At 43.1% G+C, this 17,976-nt stretch overlaps 1 protein-coding gene across 3 annotated transcripts in view; it reads left to right on the top strand.

Annotated features, from left to right (window-relative positions):
• Positions 1–17,976, top strand: part of DUS2 (dihydrouridine synthase 2) — a 498,816-nt gene that overhangs the window by 304,515 nt on the left and 176,325 nt on the right. For all 3 annotated transcript variants that reach the window (XM_075325642.1, XM_075325643.1, XM_075325644.1), the window contains one exon: positions 6,013–6,134. In XM_075325642.1, coding sequence (XP_075181757.1) covers positions 6,013–6,134 — 122 coding nt within the window. The remainder of the gene's footprint in view (positions 1–6,012; positions 6,135–17,976) is intronic.

The following is a 17,976-nucleotide window of genomic DNA, read 5'->3' as shown; positions in this document are numbered from 1 at the left end:
AGTGCTGAATCCTCTCTTATCAGAGGCCCCCGGAGCGGGTTGCTCAGGAGCTATAGGGGTATGGTGTATAGGCACAGTGACTATAGTTTTATTTTATTACTATTTTAAAACCATCCCTTCCTTGCACTCAAGAGGGAGCTTAGGAGTGGGATGCATTGAGCTCCAGTAATAACATATTCTCCAGTATGCTCTTAAAGCAGGGGTCTCAAACTCAGCTGGGTGCATGGGCTGCACATAGAAAAAAATAATTTGGGGGGGCCGCATTCTTTGCAGGGCAAAGCGATGTTTTTATTGGTACCATTTATTTTTCTTTACAAGTTTGGATCACTGTTTTTGAACAGATTTTGCTTCTTTATTATAATAAACATGCACTTTTTTTGTTTAGATATAAAAACATTTTTAATGGTGAAAAAAAAATCATGCTTTATTTTTAATTTTTTTTTTTTACATTTTATCCCCTTCTTGTAAGTATTATAGTTTTACAATTAGCACCATATAGTAATTTTGGTCAACATCTTGTAGTAATTTTTCCATCCTGGTTCTTATCTTTTAGTAATGCCCCATCCTTGTTCCCATTCTGTAGTAATGGGCCCATCCTGATCCCCATTCTGTAATAATGTGCCACATCCTGGTCCCCTTGTAGTAATGCCCCGTCCTGGTCTCCTTGTAGTAATGCCCCATCCTGGTTCCCTTCTTGTAGTAATGCCTCATCTGGTTTCCTTCTTGTAGTAATGCCCCATCCTAATCCCCTTCTTGTAGTAATGCCCCATCCTGATTCCCTTCTGGTAGAAATGTGCCCATTCTGGTTCTCTTGTAGTAATGCCCCATCCTACTTTTCTTCTTGTAGTACTGTGCCCCATCCTGGTCCCCTTCTTGTAGTAATGTGCCACATCCTGGCTCCCTTCTTGTAGTAATGTGCCCTATCCTGGTTCCCTTCTTATAGTAATGCCCCATCCTGGTTTCCTTCTTGTAGTAATATGCCCCATACTGGTCCCCTTCTTGTAGTAATGCCACATCCTGGTTCCCTTCTTGTAGTAATGTGTCCCATCCTTGTCCCCTTGTATTAATTTCCCTTTTCCTGGTCCTCTTTAGCAATGCCCTGTAGTAGTCTTGCCCATTGTGCCATTCTTCTCTCTCTCACACACACACACATACACTTCTCACCAGTCCTCCGTTCCCTCATGTCCTTTTCCCGTTGTCCTTTTCGTGATTGAGGCCGATGCTGGGGGGCACCGCAGTCAGTCACACTTTACTTCAGATGTGCTGTGCAGTCAAGCTCTGTGCACAACTATTCCATTCCATGGGCAGCCGCTGGCTGAACAGAGGCCAGGAAGTGACGCCATACGCTTCAGCTACTGGCCTCTGATAGTCTCTACAGAGGAGAGTCTCTTCCCCAATTCTTTTACCTTTTTCTCTCTCTTAATAATCTTTTGCAGAGAGTTTTTTCAAACGTATACACTCGGCGATATCTAGATTCATATGGTACAATAAAAGAGCCAGGATTGCTCTACAAATACTCTTTCGACAGAAACGACAGGGTGGAACCTCAATTTGCATGATTATCAACACTCATGATGGGAGATCATATCCCAAGGTGGGTCAGATTAGAGAATACTCTGCTAGCCCTGTACACATTGAATGGCCATATATGGATAACGGGCCCACTCCCCCTTAAGACGTCAGAATTTCCCCCCTTCTATCACAACACTGTTGTAATGTGGAGGGCATCCCATTTCCAATTTCAGCTACAATCGAACCCATCCACTCTACTCAATTTTTTCAGCAATCTTATGTTCCCCCGGGGTGTGGGATCAGTGGGTTTACTTGGTGGAAAAATAAGGGCATTACCTGACTGAGTCACTTAGCTCCTCTCCATACCCTACACACTAAACTAGAATTTGTGGCTCAGTTTTCTCCACCAGAGGCAGAACGCTTTAGGATGGAACAGATATACCATTTTCTATATTCGCTCATGGACTAACGACGAGCCCTCTCCCCAACGACTTTTGAGAGATCTTGTATTTATGATCATGGGGGGGAAGGGTACCATCTCTCTAATTTATTCTATATTGAACTACCCACCCTCAGATATTAAACTGAAGGTGCTGGAACAGTGGGAGGAAGAATTGAGGTTTACTATACCTTTGGATAGGTGGAACGGGTGTTATGAGACTATTACGAGAGGGAGCAACCAAGTGTCCCTTTTGGAAACCGCTCTAAAAATATTTCATAGAACTTATTATGTACCAACACGTCTACACTCCATATACCCAAATGTTTTGGGCCAATGTTTTAGAGGATGCAGACAGAAGGGAGATATGCTCTAGATTTGGTGGCTGTGCCCGGTTTTAAGATATTTGGGTAGTGAGGTTGTATCTTTGCTGAACATGTTGAGTGATAACACCATTACCACTTCACCGGAAGTTCTTCTGTTTGGGGACAAGCCTGTGAGGGTGTTCAATAAGGGGTGCTTCACACACAGCGAGCTCACTGCCGAGATCGCTACTGAGTCACGCTTTTTGTGACGCAGCAGTGACCTCATTAGCGATCTCGCTGTGTGTGACAATGAGCAGCGATCTGGCCCCTGCTGCGAGATCGCTGCTCGTTACACACAGCCCTGGTTCGTTTTCTTCAAAGGCGCTCTCCCACTGTGACACACAGATCGCTGTGTGTGACAGCGAGAGAGCGACAAATGAAGCGAGCAGGGAGCAGGAGCCGGCGTCTGACAGCTGCGGTAAGCTTGTAACCAAGATAAACATCGGTTAACCAAGGTGGTTACCCGATATTTACCTTAGTTACCAGCCTGTGCAGCTCTCACGCTGCCTCTGCTGCCGGCTCCGGCTCTCTGCACATGTAGCTGCTGTACACATCGGGTTAATTAACCCGATGTGTACAGCAGCTAGGAGAGCAAGGAGCCGACGGTAAGCAGTGTGCGCGGCTCCCTGCTCTCTGCACATGTAGCTGCATTACACATCGGGTTAATTAACCCGATGTGTACTGTAGCTAGGAGAGCAAGGAGCCAGCGCTCAGTGTGCGCGGCTCCCTGCACACACAGCTAAGCGGTGTGCGCTGGTAACTAATGTAAACATCGGGTAACCATACCCGATGTTTACCTTAGTTACCAGTCTCCGCAGCTTCCAGACGGCGGCTCCGTGCAAGCGCAGCGTCGCTTGCACGTCGCTGCTGGCTGGGGGCTGTTCACTGGTTGCTGGTGAGATCTGCCTGTTTGACAGCTCACCAGCGACCATGTAGCGATGCAGCAGCGATCCTGACCAGGTCAGATCGCTGGTCGGATCGCTGCTGCATCGCTAAGTGTGAAGGTACCCTAAGTTGTACCTGTTGTTCACATTTATCACACTGGCAACTAAAATATATATTGTCAGTCAGTGGAGATAAACTCCCCTGTCAATTACCATGGTTAAACAACGTGTGAGTCTCATAATGTTATACGAAAAAATTGAGGCCACAAGGAGGGACTCTAGATCTATACCACTCAATATGGGACTTGTGGATACAAACCCAGCATTCAAGCACCTTTAATTTAATTTAATCGTATGAACGTATATCTTACCATCATATAAAAATAAACACCAGACAATAGACAGTGATTGAAAAATATCAAAAGGATAAAAATCAGATTTGAATATCAAGATTTTCTATATATGCAATAGCGTTATCATTTACAATATAGAAATCCTTCTTGTCACCATGGTAGGATCTCAGGGGGCACTCCTCAACAATGTGCTGGATAGTTTGACGATCTGCTCCACAGTCACAGGTCGGAGAGTCATATTTTCCCCACTTATACATAAAATCTGCACAGACGCCAAAGTTTGTTCTGATACGATTTAGAGTAACCCATGTTTTCCTTGGTAGATTGAAGCCTGGTGGAGGGTTTTGTAAATTAGGGAACATTTGGGGATCACCTTCTACTACATTGACCCAAAGTTCTCGCCATTTCTCCTCTAAATTAATTAATTAATTAAATCAAGCACCTTTACTACTATAGTCTCTCTTGCTATATAAAGATAAGTTGTAGTGCTATTTCACAAAAATGCTATTCTTTAGACTCTCGACTCGAGAATCCCCTTATTTCTGGTTCGTGATATGATCCCCGTCTTATCTCCCCTCCCTTCCCTAAGGGGTACTTCTCACATAGCGAGATCGCTGCTGAGTCACAGTTTATGTGACGTACCAGTGACCTCATCAGCGATCTCGCTGTGTGTGACACTAAGCAGCGACCTGGCCCTTGCTGTGAAATCGCTGATTGTTACACACTATTCTGGTTCATTTTTTGGTCGTCGGGCTCCCGCAGGGCAGCACGCATCGGTGTGTTTGACTGCGGGAGACCAACGAGCACCGAATCTGTGTAAGCGGTGTACGCTGGTAACCAGGGTAAATATCGGGTAACTAAGCAAAGCGCTTTGCTTGATTACCTGATATTTACCCTGGTTACCAGCGTACACCGCTTACAGGCTTCTAGCGCTGGCTCCCTGCACACCTAGCCAGGGTAAATATCGGGAAACTAAGCAGAGCGCTTTGCTTAGTAATTCGATGTGTACCCTAGCTACGTATACAGGGAACCAGCGCTGGCAGCCTGTAAACGGTGTACACTGGTAACCAGGGTAAATATCGGGTAACTAAGCAAAGAGCGTTGCTTGGTTACCCGATATTTATCCTGGTTCCCAAGCACAGCATCATTACACGAGTTGCTGGTGGCTGGTCGCTGGTGAGATCTGCCTGATTGACAGCTCACCAGCGACCATGTAGCGACGCACCAACGATCCCTGCCAGGTCGGATCGTTGGTGTATCGCTACGTGTAATGAGACTTTAAATCTTTTCTTCCTGGTACCCCTTTATCTTGTTTATACTGTAAATTAAGAAATGAGAAGTACAATCGAGCTAATCTTTGAGAATTGGCTGCTACATGTTTTTATTGAACCCCCCTGCATGGGGACTAATGTTCTATGTGCAATCATAAAGTATCATGATATTCGATGTAATGCTTCTCTTAACTGACTTGTTTCATGTATTGTTAATTCAATAAAAACTTGTTGAAACTAAAAAGTTAATTTATTTGAGTACTTCTATACAAAAATGGAAATGCATATATTATATAGTTATTTCAAACAGAGTGATCTGTTTCAAGTATTTATTTTTGTTAATGTTGTTAATTATCGCTTATATCCAATAAAAATGCGAAAGTCATTATCTCAGAAAATTAGAATATTATATAAAACCAACTGAAAAAATGATTTTAATCTCGGAAACGTTGGCACCTACTGAAAAGTCTGTACAGTAAATGCACTCAATACTTGGTGGGCCTCCTTTTGCATGAATTACTACATCAATGTGGCCTTGCATGGAGGCGATCAGCCTGTGGCACTGCTGAGGTGTTATGGAAGCCTAGGTTGCTTTTATAGGAGCCTTCAGCTCATCTGTATTGTTGGGTCTGGTGTCACTCATCTTCCTCTTGAAAATACCCCATAGATTATCTATGGGGTTTAGGTCAGGCGAGTTTGCTGGCCATTCAAGTACAGTGATATTGTGGTTATTAAACCAGGTATTGGTACTTTTGGCAGTGTGGACAGGTGCCAAGTCCTGCTGGAAAATTAAATTTACATCTCTAAAAAGCTTATCGGCAGAGGGAAGCATGAGGTGTTCTAAAAGTTCCTGGTAGATGGCTGCACTGACTTTGGTGTTGATAAAACTCAGTGGCCCTACATCAGTAGATGACACGGCTCCCCAAACCATCACTGATTGTGGAAGCTTCACACTAGACCTCAATTAGCTTGGATTGTGGCATCTCCATTCTTTCTCCAGAATCTGGGACCTTGATTTCTAAATGAAATGCAAAATTTACTTTATATATTTAGAACTGAATTGGTAATTAATTCAGGCAGGTTTGAACATGATAATAAAGAGTGATTCACTTAAATACTCCTTTATTCTTTTACTGATTTGTACTATTATTTTATATCCTAAATCATATATCTATGTTCTCTAAACAGGCAGTTATGTATAACAATCACTACACCAATACTAAATACTGTCTGTGCCAGATGATAAGAGACCAACTTGAATCTCCTTTGGGTAGAAAACTCCATGCAACACAGTCAACATTGGATATTTGGTGAGAATGTTGTTTTGTTTGTTTAATTTGTCATTTCGGGTTTTATAGAAATGAATGTTCTCAACTTCTGAAGTCTCCATCCATGTAAATGGGGCCAAAAGTAATTCCTTGCACAGTCTAATGCCCTGGAATATCAATGAAGTGATATGGAATACGGTACTAACAAACATCCATTCTTACAGGTGATTTGAATGAAAAATAAATTTATTGAGATTAACAATTAAAAATGGATAAGTAAAAATGAGACATAAAAAGGTACATAAACTGAAACCCCCACGAAAATGAGGGATATGACCTGCTTCAAAAGGGTTTAGCATTTGTTTTATAATTGTACTCTTTATTGAAAAAAAAGTTTTTATTCTTAAAGGGAACCTGTCACCTAAAATATGCGTTTTGACCTATCAGCAGACGCATGTGTGCCCTAATTACACCTTCCTACCCATCCCTGTGTTATAAAATTGTATGATATGAAAGTAATAAAAATCGTTTTATTACCTTCATATTTCGTATGTAAATAGCAGGGAATGTGGTCACAGGGGCGCCTTCCCTATGAACGTCTCCATACTTTCCGTGGTATCACGCCGCTGTGGGCATGATACCATGGTGTCCCATGAGCAACGTCCCAGTCGCTCATTCTATCCTGCGCGCATTGTGGCAGGCTTCGTTTCCGGGTGTTCACGCCCTGGCTTCAGACGCATGCGCGGTGCACGTCTGAAACTGACCAGGAGAACCCGGAAGAGAAGCCTGCGGCAATAGTAAGAGTAAACGCGCGCAGGATAGAATGAGTGACAGTGACGTTGCTCATGTGAATCATTGGTATCACGCCCACAGGGGCGTGATACCACGGAAAGTATGCAGACGTCCATAGGGCAAGGTGCCGCCCCTGTGACCAGAAGCTCTCTAATTTACATAGGAAATATGAAGGTAATAAAACATTTTTTATTACTTTCATATTATACAATTTTATAACACAGGGATGGGTAGGGAGGTGTAATTAGGGCACACATGCGTCTGCTGATAGGTCAGAACGCATATTCTAGGTGACAGGTTCCCTTTAACAGACAAATGTCAGAGATTTTTTTAACCTTATAATATCAGTTCTAAAACATTAAACTCATTTTATAAAATGATTATGTTTTAGCAATCGGTTAAAAGGTTGCAGTATTAGTCAATATTCTGACTTACAGCCATGGAGTTTCTGTGCATGCCCAAATTAAAGAGTGGTGCTCATCTGTGAATGCAAAAGTAGAATATAAACAATCATTCGTTTTCACGGTCTGAAAATACATCAAGATATGTGTTTTCTGTAGTGCATCTCATCTAGAGAACATTACAGACAATGCTAAGGATGTTTACAGGCCCAGAAGTTGACTAACCATAACCTGCTTAAATTGCTGACTGAAAGTTCATAACGAATAGATATGTAGAGGTGGTGAAATAAATATTGAACACATCATCAATTTTATAAGTTAATATATTTCTAAATGTCGCTTAAAATTAATTTTTTACCAAATATGAGTAACAATCCATGCAATCCACACAGGAAAGGAAGTGAAACTATAGAGGTCCATAAATTATGTGTAATAATGAGAAGTCATGCAGGAAAAAGTATTAAACATATTTAGAAAGAGTGGTGCAAAAAGTCATGGAAAGTCATGAGACCAACTGAAATCTATCAGTAATTAGAAAAAAATCCTGCCACTTAGTGAAAAATATCAGCTGGTTCAACTTATGGGCTATAAAAATGAGGCACTCATTACCAAGGTGCCACAGAAAAAACATTTCATGATGGGTAAAACCAGTGAGCTGTCTCTTGCCCTTCTCAAACTTATTGTTGCAAAACATACTGATTGCATTGGTTACAGACTGGCCACGACCAAGTGCTCCCCACAAGATTTCAGACCGAGGAGTAAAAAAATCTATCAGAGGAGTTGTTAAAGAGCCAGAGACGCCCCTGGTCAGAGCTACAGATAAACTTTGAATCAGCAGGTGCAATTGTTTAAAAGCAAAACAAAAAATAAGTAATGCACTCAACCTCCATGACCTGTATGGACGCTCACCAATCAAGAGCCCATTGCTGAACAAAAAGCATGTTCAAGTGGGTTTACTCAACATCATGTAGATAAGCTTGTGAAATTATAGCTGCTAAAATGGCTCAGCCAATCATCTGACCCGAATCCAATAGAAAATTTATGGAAAGAACTAAAGCTCTGATTTCATAGGAGACCATAGAACCTTCAGGATTTGAAGAGATTGTGTGGAAGAATGGACCAAAATCCCACCTGAACAATGCAAGCAAGTAATTTCTCCAAAATTTCTCCAAAAAGGTTTTGTATGAAGTATTAAAGGGAACCAATCACCAGGATTTTCGTGTATAACCTAAAGCCAGTGTTATACTGGCACTATCATGATGATTCTCTTCATACCTTTAGTGGTCAGCTCGGATGTATAGGCTTTGAAATCCAAGAAAGGAAAGTTTATAAAATCGTCAGCTTCTTGAATGACAGCAGCTGAGGATCAGATAATATCTGTGGGGTATTTAGAATTATCCCCTCCCCCTGTTAGAATTAGTATAAGTATTATACCATCAATTCACTTTTCACTTGCAGGATCTGTGTGAGGTCATACCCATGTGACCAGAAGAGGTGGGGCCTCAGCCAACAAAGCTGATACCACTAGGCAACATGTTTCTGTTGTCTGAGACCCTGCCCCTTCTGGTCACATGGGTATGACCTCACACAGGTCTTGCAAGTGAAAATGTGAATTGATGGTGTAATACTTATACTACCCCGCTTTTGCCCTGAAAAAAGCACTATGTCTTATTTTCAGGGGGTGTCTTATTCTCGAGGAGACATGGTTGGGGGTAAGTTTACCCCCCCACAAAAAGCAGACCCCCGCCATCCCAGGATTGTCATACTTACCAGCCTAGGGCGTTTGTATGGCTCCCAGATCCTTCTGTGATCTCCCAGCAGGTACGCTGCATGCCTCCCCTGCGTCTGGCTGACATCAGATCACACACACACACACACACATCAGATCACACTCAGTCACACACAAACACACACCCACCCCACTTCTTCCCACCCACCCCACGATCCCAGCAGCTGTGCTGCACGCCGTGCTCCTCTGCCTCCTGCCGACACTCACAGATCCGATAGCTTACGATCACACACAGTCACACATCAGGCAGTATACACGCACACATCTGATCGCATACACTCACACACACACACCCCACTTCTCCCTGTGCCCTCCGGTGGGCGGTCCCAGCAGCTGTGCTGCACGCCGTGCTCTTCTGCCTTCTGCCGACACTCACAAATCCGATCACATACACTCACTCACACATCAGAACACACTCACACATCAGACAGCATACACGCACACATCCGATCGCATACACTCACACACACACTGACGATATCGCACATACGCACTCACACACTCACAACATCCGGAGATACCACATGCTTCCGGCCATGTGATCCTCCGGCAGGTCCTGGAAGGTCACTGCACGCACAGTATCGCCGCCGAGAAGCAAGCGATATCACTGGATGTTGTGAGTGTGTGGATGCGATCTGATGTGTGTGTGAGGTGTGTGTGTGAGAGTGAGTGAGTGTGATCTGATGTGTGTGTGTCTGTTCTTATGTGTGTGCGTGTGTGTGTGTGTTCCGCCGCTGCAGGACCTTGATGCGCTCACCTGCTCCCGGTCGGCTTCTGGTGAGTATAATCGGGGGTCTTCTTTCTTCTGTCTTCTCTCTTCTGGGGGTGCCCGCTGCCTATAATGAAGTGTCCTGCAGTGTCTTTAACTCTTTCACCGCTGCATGACACTTCATTATTGTCTTATTTTCAGGGGATGTCTTATATTAAAGCTTCCCTGAAAACTCCTGGGATGTCTTATTTTTGGGGGATGTCTTATTTTCGGGGAAACACGGTAATTCTAACAGGTGGAGGGGATAACTCTGAATACCCCCCAGATATTATCTGATCCTCAGCTGCTGTCATTCAAGAAGCTGATGATTTTATAAACTTTCCTTTCTTGGATTTCAAAGCCTATACATCCGAGCTGACCACTAAAGGTATGAAGAGAATCATCATGATAGTGCCAGTATAGCACTGGCTTTAGGTTATATAGGAAAATTCTGGTGATTGGTTCCCTTTAAATAAATTTCAGTATGCGTGTTCAATACTTTTTCCCTGTGTTATTTCTCATTATTACACATCAGTAAATTTATGGAAATCTATGGTTTGATTTCTTTGCCTATTTGGATTGGAAGGGTTGTTACCGACATCTGGTGAGACATGCATTGCAGAAGTGCTTTTAGAAGTATATTTACTTAAAAAAATTGGTGGTGATGATGTATTCAACACCTATTTCACCACCAATATGTTTTTGCAGGTGATAGATGAAAAAAATCAACGACAGTCATTCTGCTGCTGAGATTCTCTGAAGTATGTTAATGGGTCATAAAATACTGTATTCATATGCATTGCCAGTGTAATTTTCGCACTAAACTGTGCCAAATCATGTGAAGATGGCTTTAACCATTTCCTATCCTGTGCTTTAAAAATATGTACTGCATTGGTTCAGGCACAGGAGTTGAGTCTTCAATATGACTCTGATCCTGGGTATCTACCGTATTTTTCGCTTTATAAGACGCACTTTTGTTCCCCCAAATTTTGGGGGAAAGTAGGGGGTGCGTCTTATAAACCGAATATACGGGGGGGTGTACATATATACTGCAGGGTCCGCTCTGGAGCGCTGCTGGGGGCAGGTGACAGCTGCGGGAGGCAGCATTTGATCTCCTGCTCCCGCTCATATAATATGCACAGCCGCTGTCCATCATCAGCGTGGTGCTGAAACTGCATCACGGGGCTGGGGCAGCGGGGCATATTATATCTGCCTGCGCCCTCCTTTGATCGCACATGATCCCCCCTGTGTTAGATATGGCCCCTGTGCTGCTGCCCATAGTAAAATAAAAAAAAGCTTTACTTACCTCCAGCGCTGATCTTCCGGTCTCCTGCTGCTGTTGTCTGTGATAAGGCACGCAGAGATGATATCACTCTGCCGTGCCGATCACATGACCGGCAGCAAGAACCAGGAAGTGGAAAAGGGAGGACTCGGAGCTCAACTGCGAAGAGGGAGACACAGGGATTACAGCGCTGAGAAGGTAAGGAAAGTGTTTTATTTTATTATCGACAGCAGCATGGGGGGCATATCTAACACAGGGGAGGTGTGCCATCTATAGTGGCCATGGGCAGCACACATGGGGGCCATATCAAACAAAGTGGAGGTGTACCATCTATAGGGGCCATGGGCAGCACAGGGGGGTGTGTCCCAGCACAAGGGGGCTATATTCAATATAAGGGGGCCATATCCAGATTAAGGGGGGCTAATTTTAGGATGGGGAACTATGAGGGACATATACCCTATATGATTTGTTAGACGGACACTGGCATTATAAGATGGACCCCATTTAACATTAAAAAAAAAATTCTCTTTTCCTTCAAATTTTGGGGTGCGTCTTATAATCAGGTGCGTCTTATAAAGCGAAAAATACGGTAATTCCTTAGGTGCTGAAGTATCTGTCTGGTTTTACAGAGGGAAGAGCTCTTGTGGTAAGCCTTTCCGCAGCCATGTGATGCAATTACAGACTGGAATTGGGTTGTGATTGTGGCCAAGGACTCAATGTTTTTTCTAGACTCTATTATACCCTGACTTAAGGTGCAGCATAAAAGTCTTCATGTCAATGTAGCTGGCTGCCCGCCTTTATAAATTTACGCTTCACAATAGGGCCAATTTTATTTTTTGCATCTTCATTTTTTCCCTCCCTTTTTTTTTTTTATTTTTCTGTCCACATAAACTTATGAGGGCTTGTTTTTTGTGGGACGAGATGTACTTTTTGAATGACATTATTAATTTTTATCACATAACATATCGTTCCCCGTTTATATATACAGATAAACTGAACTGCAAAATTGAAAATATATCACTGTCTAACATATGAGTTCCTTATATTTAAGATATAACTTTTATTAAACATTAAAAAATATCACCTATAGTGTCCATATGGGCACCATTAATTCAAACAAAAGCAAATGTGTGCTGTGATTCTAAAAACATTGATCGGCCAACCCGCAATGATGTACAGCTTGATGTGCTATTATAATGTATTTTTTGAGAGCCACACTAGCCAGATCCACTTGACAACAGTCCTGAAGATAAATGGGCTAACTAAGATAGGTATTCACCATCTATCAATAAACTCTCATATCCCCCTCCTGACTCGACTAAAACCGTGCCTAACTAACTATGTGCCAGCACTATGCGTTTCATCTGTATTCACGATAGCTTTCAAGACTCATCACGGGTGATTGCAGCGTATTAGATATGATGTTTTATTTAATGATATATTTTATAGTGTTATGTCGGCATGGTGGCGAGCCGCTGCAGGTGGATAATGAACACACTCCTTAAAGTTTCAAGCCTCCCACCCCCTCCCTGCAGCGTCTGATCAGACCAATAAGTCTTCGTGATCTCTGATGACAGGGATGATGGATGTTACAGGGAAGCAATAAGGGGCCTTAGTCATAATACCATCAGGCCAATACTAAACCAAAAACGCCATGCAGGGCCAAATACTGTAGGCATGCACTGCAGCATTTCTGAATCGCTCCTCTAAATCTTGCGCTATAGCAGTGAAAGGTATTCAACATCCCTTTGGAACGCATCCATAAGATGAACCATAGCACTGTTCTAATAACATTGTCAAAAAATAGGTGACGAATACCAAGTTAGTACATACTATAATGGGGCATATCTGATTCTCCCTATGTGAATTATTGATAAGTCATGTTGGATATTGTGCACTGCATGTTCTGCACAAATAACTAGCAATGGACTATATTGATTTCAATGCATAATGAAAAATTATATTACTGCATTTTTCGCTTTATAAGACGCACCCCCAAATTTGGTGAAGGAAAAGATAAATTTTTTTTGTTTTAATGTTAAATGGGGTCCATCTTATATTGCCAGTGTCCGTCTAACAAATCATATAGGGTATATGCCCCTCATAGCCCCCCATCCTAAAGTTAGCCCCCTTAATCTGGATATAACCCCCTTATATTGAATATAGCCCCCTTGTGCTGGCACACATTCCCCTGTGCTGCTTATGGCCCCCTATGCATTGCACACATTCCCCTGTGCTGCCTATGGCCCCCTATGGATTGCATACATTCCCCTGTGCTGCCTATGGCCCCCTGTGGATTGCACACAGTCCCCTGTGCTGCCTATGGCCCCCTATGGATTGCACACAGTCCCCTGTGCTGCCTATGGCCCCCTATGGATTGCATACGTTCCCCTGTGCTGCCTATGGCCCCCTATGGATTGCATACGTTCCCCTGTGCTGCCTATGACCCCCTATGGATTGCACACGTTTCCCCTGTGTTAGATATCGCCCCCATGCTGCTGCCCATAGTAAAATAAAACACTCTTTCCTTACCTCCTCCAGCGCTGATCTCTCTCCTGTCTCCCTCCGTGCTTCAGTTCCTCCACTTCCTGGTTCTTGGTGCCGGTCATGTGATCGGCACAGCAGAGTGACTTCATCTCTGCGTGTCTGATCACAGTGGAAGCAGGGACACCGGGGAGAAACGCTGGAGGAGGTAAGTAAAGCTTTTTTATTTTAGGATGAGCAGCAGCATGGGGGCCATATCTAACACAGAGGGGGCATGTGCCATCACAGTGGGATGCAGGCTCATATAATATGCACCGCTGCCCCAGCCCGTCACTGCGGTGCGGTTTCAGCACCACGGTGATGGACAGCGGCTGTGCATATTATATGAGCGGGAGCAGGAGATCTAACGCTGCCGCCAACAGCGCTCCAGAGCAGACCCTGCAGTGTGTATATATATATACCCCCCCGTATATTCGGCTTATAAGACGCACCCCCTACTTTCCCCCAAAATTTGGGGGAACAAAAGTGCGTCTTATAAAGCGAAAAATACGGTAATCCATCAATATCTTGATAAGCTATATTAGTCCATATACATTGTAGTGGACTATGTTAGTCCATTTAAATTACATAAAAAATGGACCATGTAGCGGATGATCTTATTTGATCTGCCCCATTTAACCTATATTCCTGTTTCTTTAAGTTGGCATTCATCCCTATATTAATCAATTTTGACTATATTAATATCACCAATTGGAAATGATGTACTACAAAGAAGCATTTTACAGCTTTCTGCACATAGGCAAAGGGGCTTGAAGGCAGTATAGAAACAAATATATTGATGGAGAATGCTCATCAGCATATTAACGATAATGATCAAGAGTTTCTTTTACCTAATGGCTATTATGGAATATTCATGCCAGGTCTTTAGTTATTACAATAATAAATTTAGAGATTCTGCCAGGTATGTGTGGCAAGGAGATTCCTCAATAACCAACCACGGGATCTTAAAGACATCGATAAGATCCCCAATGCTATTGGTCTATGAAGCAAGTATATGACATTGCTTCATTAATGCCCATGGGGGCCTGTGATCTCATGCAGTGGATCCATCTACACTCTTTTTGTAAGAGGAGGCGGTTCCAATCCCTGCCACGGATCGGCATTCGCATCACCTCTAGAACTTGGAAACATAATCCGAGGGAGTTTTCTGGGTGTACCTCAAGCAATGTGGTTGGACAGAGTGGTGTTTTCTTTCCTCCGTATAGCCTACATGTTCGAGAATTCTCCTACGGAATTCTCTCTTGGTTTTTCCTATGTAGTTCCTCGGGCAGGCGCAGGTGGCCATGTACCCTCGGGTACGGCAGTTGGCAAGTTCCCTATTGTAAAAGAGCTGTCCTGTAGCCGCGCTGGTAAACGATTTGGTCTTAGAAATGAAAATCATAGGCCCCACACTTATAAGTTTCCGCCAGGCCGCGTTCAAGCCATGTTTCGGATACCTTCACTTTCGTGAAGTGACTATGTACCAGCCAATCCTTCAGATTTCTGACCCTCCTGTATGTTATCGAGGGGCACTCGGAACATTCGTACTGAGATCTGTGTCAGCACGCAGAATATTCCAGAGGTCATATAAAATGTCTTTGACATCACTGTGGCAATTATCATAGGTTGCCACCAAACGGAAATGCTCCGGTATTGTCTCTTCAGCATGTGGAGTTAGTAAATTATCTCTGTCTTGAGCAAGGGCATAACAGTATGCCTCGCCTATGGTCCTACATGGGTATCCCTTCTGTATGAAGCGACTCCGTAGATGCTTCAATTTGACAATATAGTCACAGACCTCAGAGCCGTTTCTCCGTAAACGCAGATACTGGCCCTTCGGGATTCCTCTGCGTAGTGGGTGGGGATGATGACTATCCCAGGCGAGGAGCCCATTAGTTGCTGTTGGCTTGTGATAGAGGGTCGTCTGCAGGTACCCCTGCTCAGTTTTGATAATAGTAATGTCCAAAAAGTTCATTTGTCGGTGTTGGACCTCACAGGTAAAGAAAAGTCCAACGTCATTTTTGTTTAGGCCTGAAACACATTTCCGTTAAAAACAGGCACGTGCCGCGAGACACGTATTTACCCTGCGTGTTGCGTGTGGTAAGTACGTGTCTCTGGTACGTGCGGTCCACGTGTGTTCTACGTAGAACCGGTAATTTGCATACTCACGTGGTCCTTCCTGCTGTCCGTTGTGCTGATCTTTGGTCTCCAGCCCTCCCGTCTCCCCGCTGCTGCCGGCCGCAGTGAAGTGAATATTAAATGAGCATAATGAGCGGCAGTTTGCAGCAAGTGGCAGCAGGGGCAGAGACAGGAGGGCAGGAGAAGGTGAGTAAATGTTATTTTTTTTTTTCACTGACACGTGTGTTTTCTCCAGCGCGTGTCACACGGGACCGCTTCCACACTACATCCGTGTGGTAAGGGTGCGGGCCGTGTGACACCCGTGCTGCCGGAGAAAACGTGGACGTGTCAGCGTGTAGAAAAACGCACACACGTACAAACGCACACGGACACACGTTCCGTGTGGTTTTACATGTGTGTGCCTGCTACAACAGGATAGCATTGCTGAACGTGTCTCCATGCCGCCGGTACATGCAAAAAATGGCAAACACGTACCGGCGGCACGGATGTGTTTCGGAGGCCTTAGAAAGGCTACAAACTGTGTAAACCTCTCCTCCGTTTCAGTCCAGACGATGAAGATGTCATGGATATACCTCACCCACATTAAAATGGACGAGGTATACCGGTCCATCTCCTCGCTGAACACGACTCTGTTCTCCCACCATCCAAGATAAAGATTTGCATAGGTAGCACCGCAGGGGTTACCCATAGCGGTGCCGAGCTGTTGATGGTATAGTTGCCCCGCGAATGTGAACACATTTCTAGTCAGAATGTAATTTCTAGTCAGAATGTCATTTCTAGTCGGGTTGGCCGATCAATGTTTTTAGAATCACAGCACACATTTGCTTTTGTTTCAATTAGTGGTGCCCATGTGGACACTATAGGTGATATTTTTTAATGTTTAATAAAAGTTATATCTTAAATATAAGGAACTCGTATGTTATCACATAGCGTATTGTAAAATTCCAAGTGTGTAGAAATTATGAAAAAAAAACCTGAATTCGGACAATAGTTCTTGGGAACTGTTTCTACAGTGTACATTTGGGTAAAAATTATGATTCTCCTCATCAGTATGATTATGGCGATACCAAACGTCCAATTTTTAATTTTAGTGGAGAAAACAAATTCAGAAGCTTGCAAACATTTTTTTTAGGGGGTTGTGTCACCATTTTGCCCAAACCCGTAACGTTGCATAAAGGGGGGGGAGTTAGTGCACAGCCTCATATAACCAACCCAAACCCATTCATTTTTCTGCTGATTGAGCTGTATAATGGCCTATTTTTTTAATGTGGCATTATGATGTTTTTACGGATACCATTTTGACATAGATATAATGTTTTGATCACTTCAACTTTTTTTGTGGTATTTCAGCAGTAAAAAAAACATAATTTCAGCATTCCTGAATCTCTTTCGTTTACAGTGTTAACTAATCATGTCAATTAATTTTATATTTTGACATGGCGATACCACATATATGTATTTTTTTTATTACCTTTATTCGTAAAGGGGAAAATATTTTATATAATATATATATATATATATATATATATTTTATACACACACACACCGTTTTTACGTTTTATAAGGCGCAACGGATTGCAAGACGCACCCCAACTTTAGTGATGAAAAAAAGGTAAAAAAATATAAAAATTGGGTCCGTCTTGTCTGGACCCGTAGAAGCAAATCACTTGTGAAATGGCCCGCCGTCGTCCGGCGTTGCACGCCCTCACCCTCCCCCACCATCTGTACCCCTGATGTGAACTTGGAATAAAGACTCACTTATATCCAGATCCTTGTGGAGTGCGATCCTTCATGCCTGTTTGTGGATAGATATACATATAAAGATGGACTTAGAGTCTCCCTTCAACCTTAAAATCTATGATACTATGATATATATATATATATATATATATATATATATATATACAGTTAGGTCCAGAAATATTTGGACAGTGACACAAGTTTTGTTATTTTAGCTGTTTACAAAAACATGTTCAGAAATAAAATTATATATATAATATGGGCTGAAAGTGCACACTCCCAGCTGCAATATGAGAGTTTTCACATCCAAATCGGAGAAAGGGTTTAGGAATCATAGCTCTGTAATTCATAGCCTCCTCTTTTTCAAGGGACCAAAAGTAATTGGACAAGGGACTCTAAGGGCTGCAATTAACTCTGAAGGTGTCTCCCTCGTTAACCTGTAATCAATGAAGTAGTTAAAAGGTCTGGGG

Source organism: Anomaloglossus baeobatrachus, chromosome 10, assembly GCF_048569485.1.
Source record: "Anomaloglossus baeobatrachus isolate aAnoBae1 chromosome 10, aAnoBae1.hap1, whole genome shotgun sequence".
NCBI lineage: Eukaryota > Metazoa > Chordata > Amphibia > Anura > Aromobatidae > Anomaloglossus > Anomaloglossus baeobatrachus.
The sequence above is the reverse complement of the archived record's forward strand: the minus strand, read 5'-3'. Positions and strand labels throughout refer to the sequence as shown.